Raw genomic sequence first — 17,404 nt, forward strand, 5'->3', positions numbered from 1 at the left:
AACTTGTGTATACAAGATTCACATATACTTTTGTTCTGTTTCAATTATTACATTAAGATCTGGTTAGACAATATATATATATATATATATATTTCTTTTTGGAACATCAATCTGGTTAGTCAATAAATATTGAATATATATTTAAAATATAGTGTATATCTGGAGTTACCATATCGGTTGGAGAGAGTTGTGAAAACACTTAAGATCCTTACCATATAGGCGAGAGTGTGAAAACACTTTAGATCCATGATGACGTTATTAATTATCAACAAGTGGATCTAGTCATAGTCACATAGTACTTAGGAAATTACATATTAATTCTAAGTTTTCTGAACTAAATTAATTAAGATATATATATATATATATGTATTTTTTTTTTAATTGTGCATTAGCCGCCGAATAAGCCTAATAAGAAGTGAGTGTAAAAGTCGAAAGCAAAAAGAGGTGGTGGTTTAACCTATAGGTTCGGTAGCCAGTCAGCAGAGCAGTTAATCTCTATAAATAGAAACCGCCGTTTAGAAGCACAAATCGTCCCCGAGTCGTTTCCTTTCGTTGGGTATTAAGATTTGGCTTTGAGAGAGGCATATAGAGAGACTCAGATCTGTATCGCATTTCTCTATCCCCCAAAGGTATATCGCTCTCCTTCTTCCCCTCCTCTTTCGATTCATCTTCTCGTCGTCTGTTTCTCTCGAAATGAGATTTTTCTATGGTTTTTCGATTCAGATTTGAAAATTTTCGAACCATTTACGCCGTATTTGTAACTGGATCTGCGATAGTGTTGTGACGTTTTTTGTTAGATTTGAAGGATCTGTGAATGTTTCGTATGTGTAATGCCACAGATCTACGCTTTAGGGTTTAGCTCCGATAGATCTGTTCGTTTTCGACTTCTTTATTCAGCGGATCTTCATGATGAGTTTATGTTTTTGCTAAGATCTGGATTTTACTCATTGAACTTGTTTATGTTTTTAGTTAGTTTTAACTAAGTGCACTGCTATTAAGTCAAAAGTTTATGTGCGATAAGTCTGAGCCATAAATAAATGAGTATTCGTCTAGTTAATGGACACAATCATTTTGCTGCTGTGACTCTGTCATAACCCTTTTTGGGGAATCTATGAGGATTAGAAGCAGCGAATCATTTAGGATAAAGAAGCATTTGTTTTATGCTGTTATACAAATGATAATGGAATCTCTCTACCTTTATGTCACCCACTTGACTGTAAATCAAATGATTCTTTTTAGATTTTTTTTTTTTTTTTGTAAAGCAAGGATATTATTGCTTCCACTTGTAGTCTTGTTTTTGAGGTTGCTGATTCAATCTTTCTTATCTTCTTTTTGCAGCTTTGAGAAAAAAAATGGAGACTTTCCTATTCACATCTGAGTCTGTCAACGAAGGACACCCAGACAAGCTTTGCGACCAGATCTCCGACGCTGTCCTCGACGCCTGCCTTGAGCAAGACCCCGACAGCAAAGTCGCCTGCGAGACTTGCACCAAGACCAACATGGTCATGGTCTTCGGTGAGATCACCACCAAAGCCACCGTCGACTACGAGAAGATCGTCCGCGACACTTGCCGCTCCATTGGTTTCATCTCTGATGATGTCGGTCTCGACGCTGACAAATGCAAGGTCCTTGTCAACATCGAGCAGCAGAGCCCAGACATTGCTCAAGGTGTTCACGGTCACTTCACCAAGCGCCCTGAAGACATCGGAGCTGGTGACCAGGGACACATGTTTGGTTACGCTACTGATGAGACCCCCGAGCTCATGCCTCTGAGCCATGTTCTCGCGACCAAGATCGGTGCTAAGCTTACTGAGGTCAGAAAGAACGGGACTTGCCGTTGGTTAAGACCGGACGGCAAGACCCAAGTCACTGTCGAGTACTACAACGACAATGGCGCGATGGTCCCGGTCCGTGTCCACACCGTCCTCATCTCGACCCAGCACGATGAGACCGTCACCAACGATGAGATCGCACGTGACCTCAAGGAGCACGTGATCAAACCCATCATCCCTGAGAAGTACCTGGACGACAAAACCATCTTCCACCTCAACCCATCAGGCAGGTTCGTGATCGGTGGACCACACGGTGACGCCGGTTTGACCGGACGTAAGATCATCATCGACACTTACGGAGGATGGGGAGCTCACGGAGGAGGTGCTTTCTCAGGGAAAGACCCGACCAAGGTCGACAGAAGCGGTGCCTACATCGTGAGGCAAGCAGCCAAGAGCGTTGTTGCTAACGGGATGGCTCGTAGGGCTCTTGTCCAAGTCTCCTACGCCATTGGAGTTCCCGAGCCTTTGTCTGTGTTTGTGGACACTTACGGAACAGGGTTGATTCCAGACAAGGAGATACTGAAGATCGTGAAGGAGACCTTCGATTTCAGACCAGGGATGATGACGATCAACTTGGACTTGAAGAGAGGAGGCAATGGAAGGTTCTTGAAAACGGCGGCGTATGGACATTTCGGAAGGGACGACCCTGACTTCACCTGGGAGGTCGTGAAGCCACTCAAGTGGGACAAACCTCAAGCTTAAGTAATGATTTAATATCATTTCATATGCTTGTTTCTCTATCTTTTTCACTTTAAAAACATTTACCATGAACAATAATCAATCCTTATGTTTGTGTTTTCTTTTTCTTTTTCTTTTTGTACTTTTGGAATGAAAGTTTCTGGTTTGTTTACTATTATTCTGTTAGTGTTATGATGCTGTTAAGATCCTGAACATGGAGTCTGTTGCATTGCTACTACGTTTGGATTTTAGTTTATGCAGTTTTATTGTTCTGATTCTACAAAAAACTAAGATGAGCAAATTCTACTCGGGTCAATTTGATTCCTACGGTTCAATGGCGAAATGATATCACATTATCATAAGGCGGGTAAACAAGCTCAAACATGAGAGGCATCCAAGAATAGTTCGTTCTGCAACAATGATGCTCTGCCTCTAGCTATGTATGACTGATACATGTGTTCTTTGGTAACAATACTTTCAATGACCGAAGTTTGGGACCCTTAGATCTCCTTATGCCGAGGTCCAAACATGTTAAATTAATTTATGTAAGAGATCAGATCTCTCCCAGCGATCGAATCTACTCTCTTAGACTTCTACTAGGTGATCCAAGAGTTTTAACCACTAGGCTAACTCTATGCGACTTTAAGCTTCTGGCTTCAACATGCTTTAGACTCCAAACTTCGAAGATCTGAAGCAAGTTGTAGATTGTCGTGAGTAGCTGTTGGTGTGTTTGCTTTCTCTATCGGGCAATAGAGGGGACTTGATAATTGATATCAAATATTATATATAATATTATTTGATAATGGGTTAGGCAGTATTGATATCCTATTAGCAGATTTGATAAATGTGTGTAACTTCTTTTCTTTGGTTGATATCGTTTCATGTCATGTACTTGTATATGGTACTGAATGATGATTTTATAATGTATCCCCAAGTCTATGCTATAACTATATAATATCTTAAGTCCTCAATTTTTTTCTTTTAAGAAAAAAACAATGACGAGTAGTTGAGTAAGCAGCGGTGGATTTAACGCATCAACTATTATAGATTCCATCTATCAAAATTTCCAGTTAAGTATGAGATTTAAAAACTTAGAAATAAACAACAGATAATGGACTATAAAATCTGTTTTATTACGTAGTGGTTGACTTGTAATAAGTGTAGATCAATTGAAAATAGAGATCTATTCTCGTCACAAATACGGCAATACACGTATTCTCTAGTTAGTACAACACGAAACTACAAGCAATCCTCACCAAAGAACGACAGTGCTAATTAAATGATTAAAGAAGAACAAAGATCATGTATTTGATCCGTTCAAAGTAAAATGGATATATAGATGTGGATCCCATTTACATTAGCCTTTTGCTATAACTTTATGTGATTCTTTATTGTCGGTCCATACGATGATACGAGACGTACGAATGCAGAAATGTTGTCTCCAACATGAAATAGATGATCGAAACGAAAAAGTAACAGTCGAGTTTATCCATTTATTCAAAGCTAGAACAAAACATCTACTGCATCTATTCCAAAATTTTAAATGTGTAATATGCGTAATCTAACTTCCAACCTATTCAATATATATTAATATATATATTGAAAACCCTAGTAGAAAACATACATGAATCATGTAGTCTTACTCTCTAGATCGCAATTTTTTGAGTTCTAAATTCGTTATTACCATTCACAAAAACGATAAGATAAAATGGTAAAATTATACGTACATTTTAATCGTATTTAACTAACTATGTACATATGCGACCATTAAAAACTCATTGTTGTTTAGCTTCACCGATAGACTTAATACAGCAGAACCTCAATAAATTAATACTCGATAAACTAATAATATCTATAAATTAATAAATTTCGTCGGTTTCAATTTGGATTGGTGTAAAATGTGATACAAATCGATAAAATAGTAAGGTTATAATATTTTAAAATTCTCATGTAAATATATAGTCTCGTTGAAACAATAAGTTAATAATATATCACTATATACTTTTTATATAAGTACAAACTAAACATTACATTGTTGGTTTTATATTTACAATGAAAATACATTTATTTTTCTTAACACTTCAATATATTTTGAAATATTTAGTAAAATGATATCGAAAATCACATGACAATTATATGAAACATAAAAATATACACAAAATAAGATAACAAAACAATACGAAGGTCAAATTTCTAGACTTTAAATAATATATATGGTAAAATCAAATATTTTCTTATTTTATAGAAAATAGAAAATAGAAAAATATAAACAAATATAAAAAGGAAAATTTTGTAAATTAATATCTCTATAAATTAATAAAATTTTAAAGTCTCAACATTATTAATTTATAGAGGTTCTACTATATCTTTTGATTCATCGTACATAAAGTCATTACCTATTAAAAGAAAAAAAAAAGATAAAAGGTGGTGTTTTATAGGCAATCAGTGTAAATATATAGTGTTTTTTGCCAACATGTATTGGGATTTAACAACTTACAACTTGTTTTTTTTTAAATTAAAAATTGAATGATAGATTGATAAGTTCAATTTTGGAAAATGGAGGATAAGACTGAAATTTTTGAAAATATAACAAATTAGATGTTACTGTATCAACAAATATTTTATGCTCGAGTTTTGTGCATGGATTTGGATGGCACTTTAGTCAACCAACCTTTCTACTAAATCAAGAGACAAAACGCCTCAACTTTGGAGCCTTTTTCTACCGAATGATCTCACCAGTGGCAAAGATTAGTATAATCCATAACCACAAAACTCCTTTTCTATTGATATTTCTGTTTTATATCTTACAAACTCATGTGAATACATCCAATAGAACAGGCTAATTATTTCAAATATATATTATTTTCTGGAGAACTGTCTATTTTTATTTGGATATATTTAGGATTGTCCATTTTGTTGAGTCTTAAATTTGAGTATTGACATTGTCACAGTTTTATACACAGGATAAAAGAATACACATTTACATTATCTCTAGTGAACTGAGACATAACTCTTTGTATGAATCAGTGCTGCTACATATGTTCAGTTCTTCTTTAGAAAAATGAAAAAAAAAAGATAATTGTACAAGAAGGAAAAATAAAGTATGTTTTATATCACAAAGGACCTCCCAAAAGATCAGGTAATGTGATTTTCCCCAAGTTATTAGGATCAAGTTTATCAAACTGATTCACAACTTGGTTAATGTCTTTATCACTGACCTTCCCCATTTCCTTAAGCTTCAACACAATATACTCTGATTTACTGATACACACCAAAAGAAAAAAACTTAAAAAGGTCAGAAGATTAATCACTTGCACTCAGTCTGTCAATCATTGCTGTCTAAAACTCATTGGATAAGATTAAACAAAGCAAACCAATTAAAAAATTTAACACACTTTGATAGTTAACTGTTGCTTGCAAGGAAAAGTCTTAAGTTTGACATATGCTTAGTTTTGATTAATCTCTTTGACCTACAACACAATCTAAACCGTATTGTTGCTTCAAGAATCGGTTAGTTCCTAGGAATTGCATAGACCCCATTACCAAAAACAGCTCAAGATCACTCTAAAAGTATAAACTAATGATCCAATATTAACAAAAATAAAATAAAACTTTCTAAAAATCAGACCAAACCAGAGAGGAGACTTTTGTTGTCGGAAAAAAACATAAAAGTTTTGTGTACCTGATGAAACCATGTTGATAAGTATCAGCAGCAAGCAAATCCTCAACAGTAATCTCTCTAGTCAACGCCGACTTAACAGCCCTCCGATGCCTTCGATCGATCCTCGCCTCCGCCAGATACAGAAACGCACGCGCCACCGCGAGCGTCGACACGAGCAGCCACGCCGCGGCGAAAAGCCTCCCCTGGAGCGTCTTGAACGCCCGGTCACCGTACCCGACCGTGGTGACCGACATAACCGACAAGTAAACCGAGTCAACGAGATCGAGCTCCTCGACGAAATGCAGAACCAACGCACCGACCCCGATACACAAAACGACGACGCACAGCGCCAGAAACACTTTCATCCTTATCCTCATCCTCCCTTTCTCGAAATCGATTATATAGTCTTTAGCAGAGAACCGATGGTGATGCCCTCCTCTCGAGGAGGAGCCCATTTGTATTCCGGTGAGGATCATGCTTTCTTGGAGATCAAGAACGTAGTTGACGACGCCACTAAGCAAGATATCGAGGAAGCCGAAGCCGAACAAGACGAAGACGACAGCGAAGAGCTTGGTCCAGGGAGTCAACGGAGCGATGTCTCCGTAGCCGATCGTGCACATAGTGACGATGCAGAAGTAGAGCGCGTCGACGACGGGGTGGGTTTCGATTCCCGAGTAGTGGTCTCTGTTGAAGGAGTAGATTGAGACGCCTAAGGTTAAGTAGACGATGAGGAGGAGGATGGCTTGTTTGATGAATGATTTGGAGATTGGCGATGGCTTTTTGGAGTCTGAGGAGGAGGATTTGGGGATGAGGTCTTTGATGATGACCATGGCTGGTGCTGTGCGGCATCGGTGGAGTGGACGAGGGTTGTTGAAATAGGAGTCGTTGTTGTCGTCGAGTTCGGATTTTTCGAGGTCGTGGTGGTGGTGGTGTGGTTGGATGGTTTCTGGGAAGAAAGATGCGGTTGAGATTGAGTGAGGGATTGTGACGGCGGTGGAGACGGTGGAGGAGGAGGGGTTTTCCGGGATGGGGTGGAGGGGGTAGCGTGATTGAGGAGGACTGATTAAAGGTTGGTTCTCCATTTCCCAAGAAAGGAGGAATCTCTAAAACTAGCACGAATAATCAGATCAGATTAATATGTTTTATTTTAAACGTAAAATTCCAAAACGGAAAAAAATAAATTTTGAGTTTTTGAAAAAAGAAACCGAGAAGTGGTGTGATTGGTGTTTTGGGATGTGTAATAACTTATAGGCTTTTGTAGCGTGGGGTCTACATGCCACGTATGACAAATGATAATCGATATTCTGGACCACATATGCTATTTATGTATACTAATGACTGTTTATAATCGTATAATTAAATTAGGGAATGTTACTAGTTATCTCTCTTTTCTTTTCCCACTTTCCTTTATCAATTATTGATTCGAATGTACATTTGGGTAGTTTATACTACCCTACCAATCCACTTCAGATTTAATGATTTTTTTCTCAGATTTATACCATATTGAAAAAATTGAAGTTTAATTATAAATCCATTATTTTCTATAACTAATATTTAAAACAAATAAGAATTCAAAATAATTTATAAAAATATTACTCCCTCTGTTTCATAATAAGTGTCACTCTAAACTCATTTTCTTGTTACACAAAGAGTGTCACTTTACAATTCCAATGTAAATTATACTAACTTTCAGCTGAAAATTAATTGCAAACTGCATTGATTTTATAAATAATTTTATTTATCTAAAATGCAATTGGTCAAAGAGGTATAATTAATTACAATTTACATATATTTCAACAACTTTCTTAATCTGTATGAAAAATGTCACAACGACACTCTTTAAGAAACGGAGGGAGTATAGTTTATTGTTATTTTTCTGCTAAGGACTTTTAATAAAATTAAATATAAAATTTAGAATGTAATTTTAAAAATATTTTCTTTTGGTTTCATATAAGGAGTAATAAACATGAAAAGTCATATAAATCACTATTTTCTACAAATCTACATCACATGTTGATCACAGCAATGATATGTCATGGGTTTGGCCTTTACACAATTATCTATACACTGTGTGACATAAGGAGTATTAAGCATGAAAAAGTCATATAAATCATTATTTTTCTACAAATTGATGATCATGGTGATCATATTGGCCATGGGTTTTGGCCTTTGCACGCTAATGTATACATTGTGAATTCCTAATTTTGCTTTCGTGGTGGGTCTATTATCATATGTTATCTTCCAATAAACCTCAGAGAATGGCTGCTCTGATTCTTCATAATGCCTAATATTCTCCATCCTAATTAGGTGAAGGGGTTGGATATATATGTGATCTGGAAAGGTTTGGTTTATGGAGAGCGAAAAAACAACAACAACGTGCTAGTATAGTTTGTTTTAAGAAGAAAAAATATCAAAGTCAATGATGTGAATATACTTATTGTACTGATGTTGAAGTACTTACACTCTAACGAGATATATTTATACATACATCAGGTCTTATATCTTAGAAAAAGATGAGAATATAGGTCTGATATGCTTAGCATATACTAGAGAAAAAAAGAGAATATAGGTCTGATTTACTTAGGCATAAAAAATTGACCAATTTCCTATATCATCAGAAGCCAACATTCCGATAAATACATAGACATATCACCTGTGCGAAAACATACACCAACTACTATAAAATTCTAGATAATAAACTTTTAAAATTTGGTTTTAGCATATATTAATCTAATTTCCGTTAATCAAATATTACAGAAAAATGAGGTGTTGTTAACCAGTAACAAAATAATTAGCCAACAATTTCGATTAATACATAAACACTTCAAATGTGCGAAAACATATATCAATTAATACAAAATTCAATATCAATACATGAACTTTTGAAATCTGGTTTTAACATACATTGACCTAATTTCCGCTAGTCAAACATTATAATTATTTACAAAACATACACTATATGCTACATGTTGATTAGGTGATGTTTTAATTGTATTATGTGGTAATTACACTGTATTATGTGGTAGTTAACTTAGACAAATAAATCATTTAAGGCAAAAAAAAATTGTTCTCGTGTAATTTGTTTGTTAGTTTTTCTTGAACTTTTTGTTTTTGATTTTTTGAACAAAAAACCTAATACATAAAAGACAACATAAGAAAAAAAAATCAAATAGAGAGTAACAAGAATGTCGAACTTATCCAACCTTAATTCTTTTTCTTGTACAATAAGTTAGACATTCTCGTTTCTTTCTGTTGTTTTCTGTGTTAGGGTTTTTTGTCGAAGAAGTCAAAGAACAAAACGTTCAAGAGAAAAGCTTACAAATGAATTACATGACAACAAAATATTTTGGCCTAAATAATTTATTTTTTTCATTCAATTACCACGTAATGCGGTTTAATTACCACCGATAAAATTTTTACCTAATCAACATGTAACAGACACCGTTACCACCAATGTCGATTATACCAACTGGGTCTCTCCCCTCTTTTGTTTTGGGAGGGTCTACTTAGATTGGGTTTCTATTTAAATTTGGGTTCTATAATAGTATCGGGCCTCTTGGCCCACTAGCTCTATGCTGTAACATTTTCTTTTCTCCTGCAATTTTAATTGAAAATCCTTTAGCAAAAAAAAAAAAAAAAAACATGTAACAGACAATTTATATTCTTTAATTTTTGATTAGCGGAAATTAGGTCAATGTATATTAAAATCAGATTTCAAAAGTTCATGTATTGAATTTAAATTTTGTATTAGTTGATATATGTTTTTCCACAGTGAAAAGTTCATGTATTGATCGAAACCGTTGGTCCATGTTAATGTAAGAATTTGCCAGTTACTTATTACTAGTCAATGACAATTTATTTTCTGTAATATTTGACCGAAAATTAGGTCAATATGCTACAACCGAAATTTGAAAGTTCATGTATGAAAATTAAATTTTGCATTAGTGTTGATATATATGTTCGCACAAGTGACATGTTTATGTATTGATCAAGACCATTGGCTTCTATTGATGTAATAATTGACTAATTTTTAGCATATTCTATCATATTTAAACTGTCCAATACATTCAAAAAGGACCCAAGGGAGGTGAAACCCTTCTTGCTCTAAGATTATACTTATGATTCTAAATTTAAAATATTATTTAGCGTATAAACAATAATATCATAAACTAATCCACGACCAACATTTTTTAAGGAGCTGTTTTTCAAAAAAAAAAAAATGTTAACAGATAATAATCTCATAAGTTAACACAGAGGTTATGTGATAAAAAATAGTTTGCCTCATTTTTCTTTCTTAAATTATAAATCCCACATCAACTTATATTGGAGTTTGATATACATTGAGATTTGCTAATTTTCTTTTTTGTGGTGGATCTATTATCATCTGGTATCGGTCATCCAATCTTACCTCCGTGTAGGGTTTTGAGATTTTTCATAATATATAATATCCTCCATCTTAATTTGGTGAAAGGATTGGATACAACATCCAGAAAGTATTCTTAAGACTCTATTGGCCTGTATGGGATCTAGAAAAGTTCGGTTTATGGGGAGGCAATGAATCAAAGAAAAAGACAACGTTCTCGTATAGTTTATTTTAATTTGAAAAAAAGTCAATGATGTTGCTTTGATATTGAAATAAATTGGACTGTTAAAAATCAAAGTCAAGGATATGAAAATGCTTGTTGTGTTGATATTTACACTCTAACGAGATATATTCATTCTTAATTTATATTGAACAATAAAAAAAAATGAAACAAGACGTGAGACCTATTTTGATTCTAACAATTGATCGCAAGAGTTGATCATTCAGACTTTTCAGTTCATAAATATAGAAGACTTATGAATAGGAATATTCTGCTTTACTATGAATAGAAAATGAATGATTCAAAATATTTTGCATTTTTTTATTTTTGACATCAAACGACTATTTATTTATTCTTAGATTAGGTATTATATAGCTTAGGAAAAAAACAGTTTGATCAAAAACAAAATATATATCTTAGGAAAACATTAGACAAAGGAGGTGTGATATATGCTTAACATATACACTATCATATTTTAATAGAGATGTCAAACAGGTTGATCCGTCCCGTCCCGTCCCGTACCGCAGCGGGCTCATCTCTTTGCGGGTCATGGCGGGTCAGGCCCGCGCAGGCTGCGGTCTCCAAAAGGTCGTCCCAAGCCCGTACCGCAAATTGCACACTCCTTTACAGGCTGTCCCGCGGGACATACGTTAATGTAATGTGTCCGATCATGCTTGACACTGCAGGCCGCTCCAGAACACTTCCTGATGCTGCATGCTGCTCTAAGATGCATCAGGCTGCTCCCCTACATAACCAAGTTCACATAATTAATATACATGAAATGTCTACAATGCAAATTCTTCAAAATTTGTAATATATTATGCATATTTTCTCTATTAAAAGTGCATATAGAACATGAGATGATTATATATATATATATATGAAGTCATAACCAAACAAAAAGTGCATGTAAAAATGAGATGTTAATGTATATTCTATTCTATTGATATAACAAGATAACAATGATAAGTAACGAGAGAACATGAAGAATAAAATACATATCAAAGAAGGCTCTAATCAGTAACAAGACTAACTCTTTCAGCTGAACGACAACATTGTTATAGAATTAAATAACTTAGTCGATCAAGGCTCTAACCATAGCTTATTCTCGTTACCGCTTTGATCAGAGCTTAGTCTTGTTCATGTTATCTTAACCAAATAAAATAGTTATAGTTAATTTTGTCACACTCAAACATATTTACATACCAATTAAAGATAATTTCAGAATATGTTTTTCATTAGCTTATAACTCCTAAGTTCATAACCAATTTTTTAGTTTTAATGAATAAAAACTAAATATAATCAAACACCAAAACTAAACTGCTAATCCCAAAATTAATTAAAAAACACCAAATTAAAATACTAATGGAGCTCAAAACATCATCGTCGGAGCTCGAATCATCATTGCTGAAGCTTTATTCTTTTTCAGAGGAAAATCATATAAATTACCTTTTTCACTCTTTTTTTTTTGAGGTAAAACAAGAATTGAAGAGGAAAAAAAATGCGGGTCTTTGTAATTCCGCAGACCCGCATCGTCCCGTCCCGCAAAAGACCCAGTCTCGCAAAGACCCGTCCCGCAAAGCCCGCTAATTTGCGGGTCTGTAAAATCTCGGCCCAATCCCGTCCCGCGACAGTTTTTTACGGACCAGACCCGCGATCCAGGTCCATGATTGACATCTCTATATTTTAACAGTACGATACGCTTCTTCAAAATGGATCAAAGGAGGAGAAACCATTCTTGCATTAAGATTATAATTGTGAGATTGATATCCTTTAAATTTACAATATTATCTAGCATCTAAACAATAATTTCATAAACATTAACTGAGGACCAGCATCTCTTTTTATGGATCTTTTTATAAATTGTTAAAGATAGTAATCTCACAAATTAACATTGATGTTATAGAATAATAAAATATTTATCATTCATTGTTTCTTTCGTAAGTTATAAGAACATCTCCAACTCTACTCTATAATTTACTATAAAATAGAATGAAAAATGAAGTGATCAAGAAACAAAAATTTCATTATTTCATATATGGAATAGTCACTTTTTTGTTTCTTCGTTATTCTATTTCCACTCCATTTTGTAGTAAATTATAGAGAGGGGTTGGAGATGCTCTAAATTCAATCTATAGTGGAGTTTGATATCAGCTTTTCTTGTTCCCTAAGGTATGCACTGTAGGTCAGTATCAGTCTTTAACCGTTGCGTTACTTGTTTCACTGCTTTTTGGAGAGATCTTAAACCGACGTCGTTTTACGGCCACGTCATGCAATGTGCTGGCGTTATATATTTAAACCAATAAAATCTCACAGTTATGCCAGCAAGGCAAAGTGCGATGAGTAGAAGCAGCTAATATTTACGATACTGCCACACACGGGAGACAAAATCGAGAGGTGAAAATGGAGTCTCGTGAGATTTTGTAAGCTAGAGAGATAAATTCAATGCGAGTCAAAAATTCGTCCAACGAATCTCGCGATTAGGTTTCCTCAATCTCGATCGCCGCCTGATTTCCCGATTTGCCTTTTGCGGCGAGCTTGATATATACACTTCTCTGGATCGTCGGTGATACGAATCGGGACTGGTAAGTCAATTCTCTATAACAAAAAAAGGAACGAAAACGAACTTTAGGTTTTAGTTAGTAGGATAGCTTTCGCAATAGCTCAGATTATCTGCAGATTCGTGATCTAGATACAGTTCGAGGAAACGAACTAGTGATTTTGAATTTTCCTGTGTTCTGATCTTGTTGAGCTCGAATTGTTGAAACTCTCTGCAGATTCTTGATCTGAATTCGATCTGAGTTAAGTTATACGCTGTTCAGCTTGTGGATTTGTGATCTTACTTTGTTCGTAAGTAGAGAAAACTTTCGCAGTCTCCCTGTGTATTTTGATCTTTTGATCTCAGATTCTCCGTGATCTGGATACAGTTCTAGACGTTCAGCTTTGTGAATTGTGATTTTGGATTTTGTTCGAACTCTGTTTTCTGATCTTGTTGAGCTCGAATTGTTGAAACTCTCTGCAGATTCAATCTCAGTACAGTCCTAGGCTGTTCGTCTTGTGGATTGTCATCTTACTTTGCTAGAACCTATTCTTAATCAGATGGCTAACACACCACAGAGATCGGTTAATCACCCAGGCACACTCCCTCCTTTAGAACCAAATAGACCATCACCACAACCACTCTCTCACACTCCTCCAGTAGTTGCTTCACCTACACCTCCTAGGTATCCTCAAGTACCACCAAGTTTCAGACCTGATCTGATGCATTCACCAAACCTCTTGTCACCTTCGAATGGTATGAGTACCGGAAGCCCTATTCCTCGTATGAGTACTCCCCCTGGTCCTCCAGTCTTTAACACTCCGGTTAAACCAGCTGCTGTGCCTTTCCGTACCTCACCAGCTACTCCTCAGCCGACGGGATACTCTTCAGCCACGGCTTCTTCTCTGCCGGTATCTACACCTTCTTATTACTCAAACGGGTCTTCTACCGGATCTCAGCGTGATCTTCCAGATGTTGTTAGAATGGAGGAACCTATAGCTGCAGACTCTCCTTACGTTTTGTTTTCTGCAAATAAGGTTTTGTTTCTTGTCCTATTTGGTTCGTAATCTCCCAATTTCACTTGCTAAGCTGTGTTCTTTTCTTTTGTAGGTTTTAAGGCAGAAGAAGCTAGCGAATGTTGCTAGTTTGGGGTTTGGAGCTATAGTTTCTGCGGGGAGGGAGATTAGTCCTGGTCCTCAGATTATCCAACGTGATCCACATCGCTGTCTTCACTGTGGAGCGTATTCTAATCCTTACACCTCCATATTAATTGGTTCAGGGCAATGGCAGTGCGTCATCTGCGAGAAAATGAATGGGAGTAAAGGTGAATACGTGGCTATGAGCAAGGAAGAACTGCGTAACTTTCCAGAACTCTCGTTGTCTCTGGTTGATTATGTTCAGACTGGAAACAGGAGACCTGGGTTTGTTCCTGCCTCTGACTCTCGGACATCTGCACCAGTCGTCCTTGTTATCGATGAGTGTTTAGATGAACCACACCTTCAGCACTTGCAGAGCTCTTTGCATGCATTTGTAGACTCGCTTCCACAAACCACCAGGCTTGGGGTTGTAGTGTATGGCCGTACTGTTTCGATATATGATTTCTCTGAAGAATCCGTCGCTTCAGCTGATGTTATCTCTGGTGCTAAATCACCATCTGCAGAGTCGATGAAATCGCTGATTTATGGGACCGGTGTATACTTATCACCGATGCATGCATCACTAAAGGTAGCACATGAGATATTCTCCTCCTTGAGGCCATACACATTGAATGTTCCCGAAGCGTCTAGAGACAGGTGCCTTGGAACTGCTGTTGAGGCTGCTCTGGCCATAATTCAAGGACCATCTGCAGAAATGTCTGGGGGAGTGGTCAGAAGAGCCGGAGGTAACAGTAGAATCATTGTTTGCGCTGGTGGACCCATAACATATGGTCCCGGATCAGTGCCCCATTCGATGAGTCATCCAAATTATCCTTACATGGAAAAGACAGCTATAAAATGGATGGAGAATCTGGGGCGTGAAGCTCACAGACACAACACGGTCGTGGACATATTGTGCGCTGGGACTTGCCCACTTAGAGTTCCTGTCCTGCAACCACTCGCAAAAGCTTCAGGTGGTGTTTTGGTTCTTCACGATGATTTTGGTGAAGCCTTTGGTGTAGACTTGCAGAGAGCGGCAACTAGGGCAGCGGGTTCACATGGTCTGCTTGAAGTTCGATGTTCAGATGATATTCGTATAACTCAAGTGATTGGTCCTGGGGAAGAAGCACATTCAGAAACTCACGAGACGTTTAAGAGTGATCCAGCTGTTTGTATTCAGATGCTAAGTGTCGAAGAGACACAAAGCTTCTCTATCTCGATGGAGAATAAGAGAGACATCGAAAGCGATCACGTCTTTTTCCAGTTTGCTTTCCACTATTCAGATGTTTATCAAGCAGATGTGTCTCGGGTGATTACGTTCAAATTACCAACCGTTGATAGTGTGTCAGCATATCTTCAGAGTGTTGTAGACGAAGCTGCTGCGGTTCTCATATCCAAGAGAACGCTTCTAATAGCGAAAACTCAGAAGGATGCAGTGGATATGCGTGGTACAGTAGACGAGAGAATCAAAGACATTGCTTTGAAGTTCGGATCACAAGTGCCAAAATCAAAGCTTTATAGCTTCCCCAAGGAACTATCTTCTCTTCCGGAGCTCCTCTTCCACCTTAGGAGGGGTCCTCTGTTGGGAAACATCATTGGTCATGAAGATGAAAGATCGGTGCTAAGGAACTTGTTTCTAAACGCATCTTTCGACCTGTCTCTACGAATGGTGGCGCCACGTTGCTTGATGCACCAAGAAGGAGGCACGTTCGAAGAATTACCAGCTTATGATCTGTCAATGCAATCAGATAAGGCTGTTATTCTTGACCATGGCACAGATGTATTTATTTGGTTGGTAAGTTTATCTTTGTCTTCATAGTGTTCATGCAATAATATATATATTTGTCATAAGCATTTTTGTTTAATCTTTGTTGTGGGTTTAGGGAGCCGAACTGTCTGCTGATGAGGTGAAGAGCGCTGCGGTTTTAGCAGCATGCAGAACGTTGGCTGAAGAACTAACAGAGTTCCGGTTTCCAGCACCGCGCATTCTCGCATTCAAGGTTCTTGATGTCTCAGAATCTCATACACATTTCTCAAAAAATCATACTCTGAATCGAAGCTAAAATCTTGTTGACATTGTGGTAATGTGAAACAACAGGAGGGAAGTTCACAGGCTAGGTACTTTGTTTGCCGGCTTATACCAGCGCATAAAGATCCTCCTTATGAGCAGGTAAGACATCGAAATCTTGATTGGTTGATTGCTTTGTCTTCCTCTGATCTGAATGTATAATATAATGTGTTGCAGGAAGCAAGATTTCCACAGGTAAGAAGGTTGACGGGGGAGCAAAGAAGGAAACTAAAGAGTAGTTTTATAGAGTTTGATGAAGAGAGTTTCTGCGAGTGGATGAGGAGTTTGAAAGTAGTGCCTCCTGAGCCCAGGTAGAAAACTTGAAAGAAGAGAGAGATTTCAATATTCTCTTGCTTTTTATCAATCGCTTCTCTTTTGTTATTTTGGGTACTTACTACTGTACTGAGTCTTTTGTTTTTTAGGATATCTCTTTTAAACATTCTCATGTGTTCTTGAATTGAATTATACCTTTGTTATTATAAAAACAAAATAAAAGTCTAGTCTAGTGATTCATTGGTTAAGGTGGATACATTCATACTTTTGTACGTTCAGGAAAACTCTCTCTCTCTCTCTCTCTCTCTCTGAACTTGCTCTGCATTCCAGACTCTTTCTCTCTCTGAGCTTGGTCTGCATTCCAGAATTTATCCAAGCGTCTTGTGAACTTGTTTTTTGGTTTAGAATCACAAAAATGGTTTGTGTAAAAACTCCGTTTGTTTGATTTTTTTTTTTTTTTTTGGTAATCGAGTCATTCGGTCCGTAAATTTGATTAATCCCCGAGGCTAAGAGACAAATTATGTAATATAACCTCTACCATATGCACTTAGTTTATCTGAGCGGTAGGTTTCGAATCTCAATGCTTAACATTTTTCCAAATTTGGTTTGCTCGCCACAAGTAGACTACTTGAAG

General features: G+C 36.6%; 3 protein-coding genes across 4 annotated transcripts; 2 read left to right on the forward strand and 1 right to left on the reverse strand.

Moving 5' to 3' along the window:
* The first annotated feature begins 469 nt into the window (after nt 1-469).
* Nucleotides 470-2,688, forward strand: LOC108827991 (S-adenosylmethionine synthase). The gene is made up of 2 exons (XM_018601522.2): nt 470-629; nt 1,339-2,688. The coding sequence occupies exon 2, from the start codon at nt 1,353-1,355 to the stop codon at nt 2,532-2,534; it is 1,182 nt and encodes a 393-aa protein (XP_018457024.1). The 5' UTR covers nt 470-629; nt 1,339-1,352; the 3' UTR covers nt 2,535-2,688.
* A 2,750-nt stretch (nt 2,689-5,438) lies between these two features.
* LOC108824106 (two-pore potassium channel 5) lies at nt 5,439-7,386 on the reverse strand. Its single transcript, XM_018597465.2, has 2 exons — nt 6,193-7,386; nt 5,439-5,771 (listed from the first exon to the last, which is right to left on the reverse strand). Exons 1-2 carry the CDS (start codon nt 7,251-7,253, stop codon nt 5,624-5,626), a joined length of 1,209 nt encoding a protein of 402 aa, XP_018452967.1. The 5' UTR covers nt 7,254-7,386; the 3' UTR covers nt 5,439-5,623.
* A 5,734-nt stretch (nt 7,387-13,120) lies between these two features.
* LOC108827965 (protein transport protein SEC23 A) lies at nt 13,121-17,018 on the forward strand. 2 transcript variants are annotated; one of them, XM_018601493.2, is made up of 6 exons: nt 13,121-13,339; nt 13,777-14,330; nt 14,404-16,224; nt 16,313-16,429; nt 16,528-16,599; nt 16,675-17,018. In XM_018601493.2, exons 2-6 carry the CDS (start codon nt 13,854-13,856, stop codon nt 16,810-16,812), a joined length of 2,625 nt encoding a protein of 874 aa, XP_018456995.1. In that variant the 5' UTR covers nt 13,121-13,339; nt 13,777-13,853; the 3' UTR covers nt 16,813-17,018. The 2 variants fall into 2 exon arrangements, with proteins under 2 accessions (XP_018456995.1, XP_018456997.1); XM_018601495.2 differs by having other exon boundaries at nt 13,854-14,330.
* Nucleotides 17,019-17,404: the final 386 nt, after the last annotated feature.

This window comes from Raphanus sativus, chromosome 9 (assembly GCF_000801105.2).
Source record: "Raphanus sativus cultivar WK10039 chromosome 9, ASM80110v3, whole genome shotgun sequence".
NCBI classification, from domain to species: Eukaryota; Viridiplantae; Streptophyta; class Magnoliopsida; order Brassicales; family Brassicaceae; genus Raphanus; species Raphanus sativus.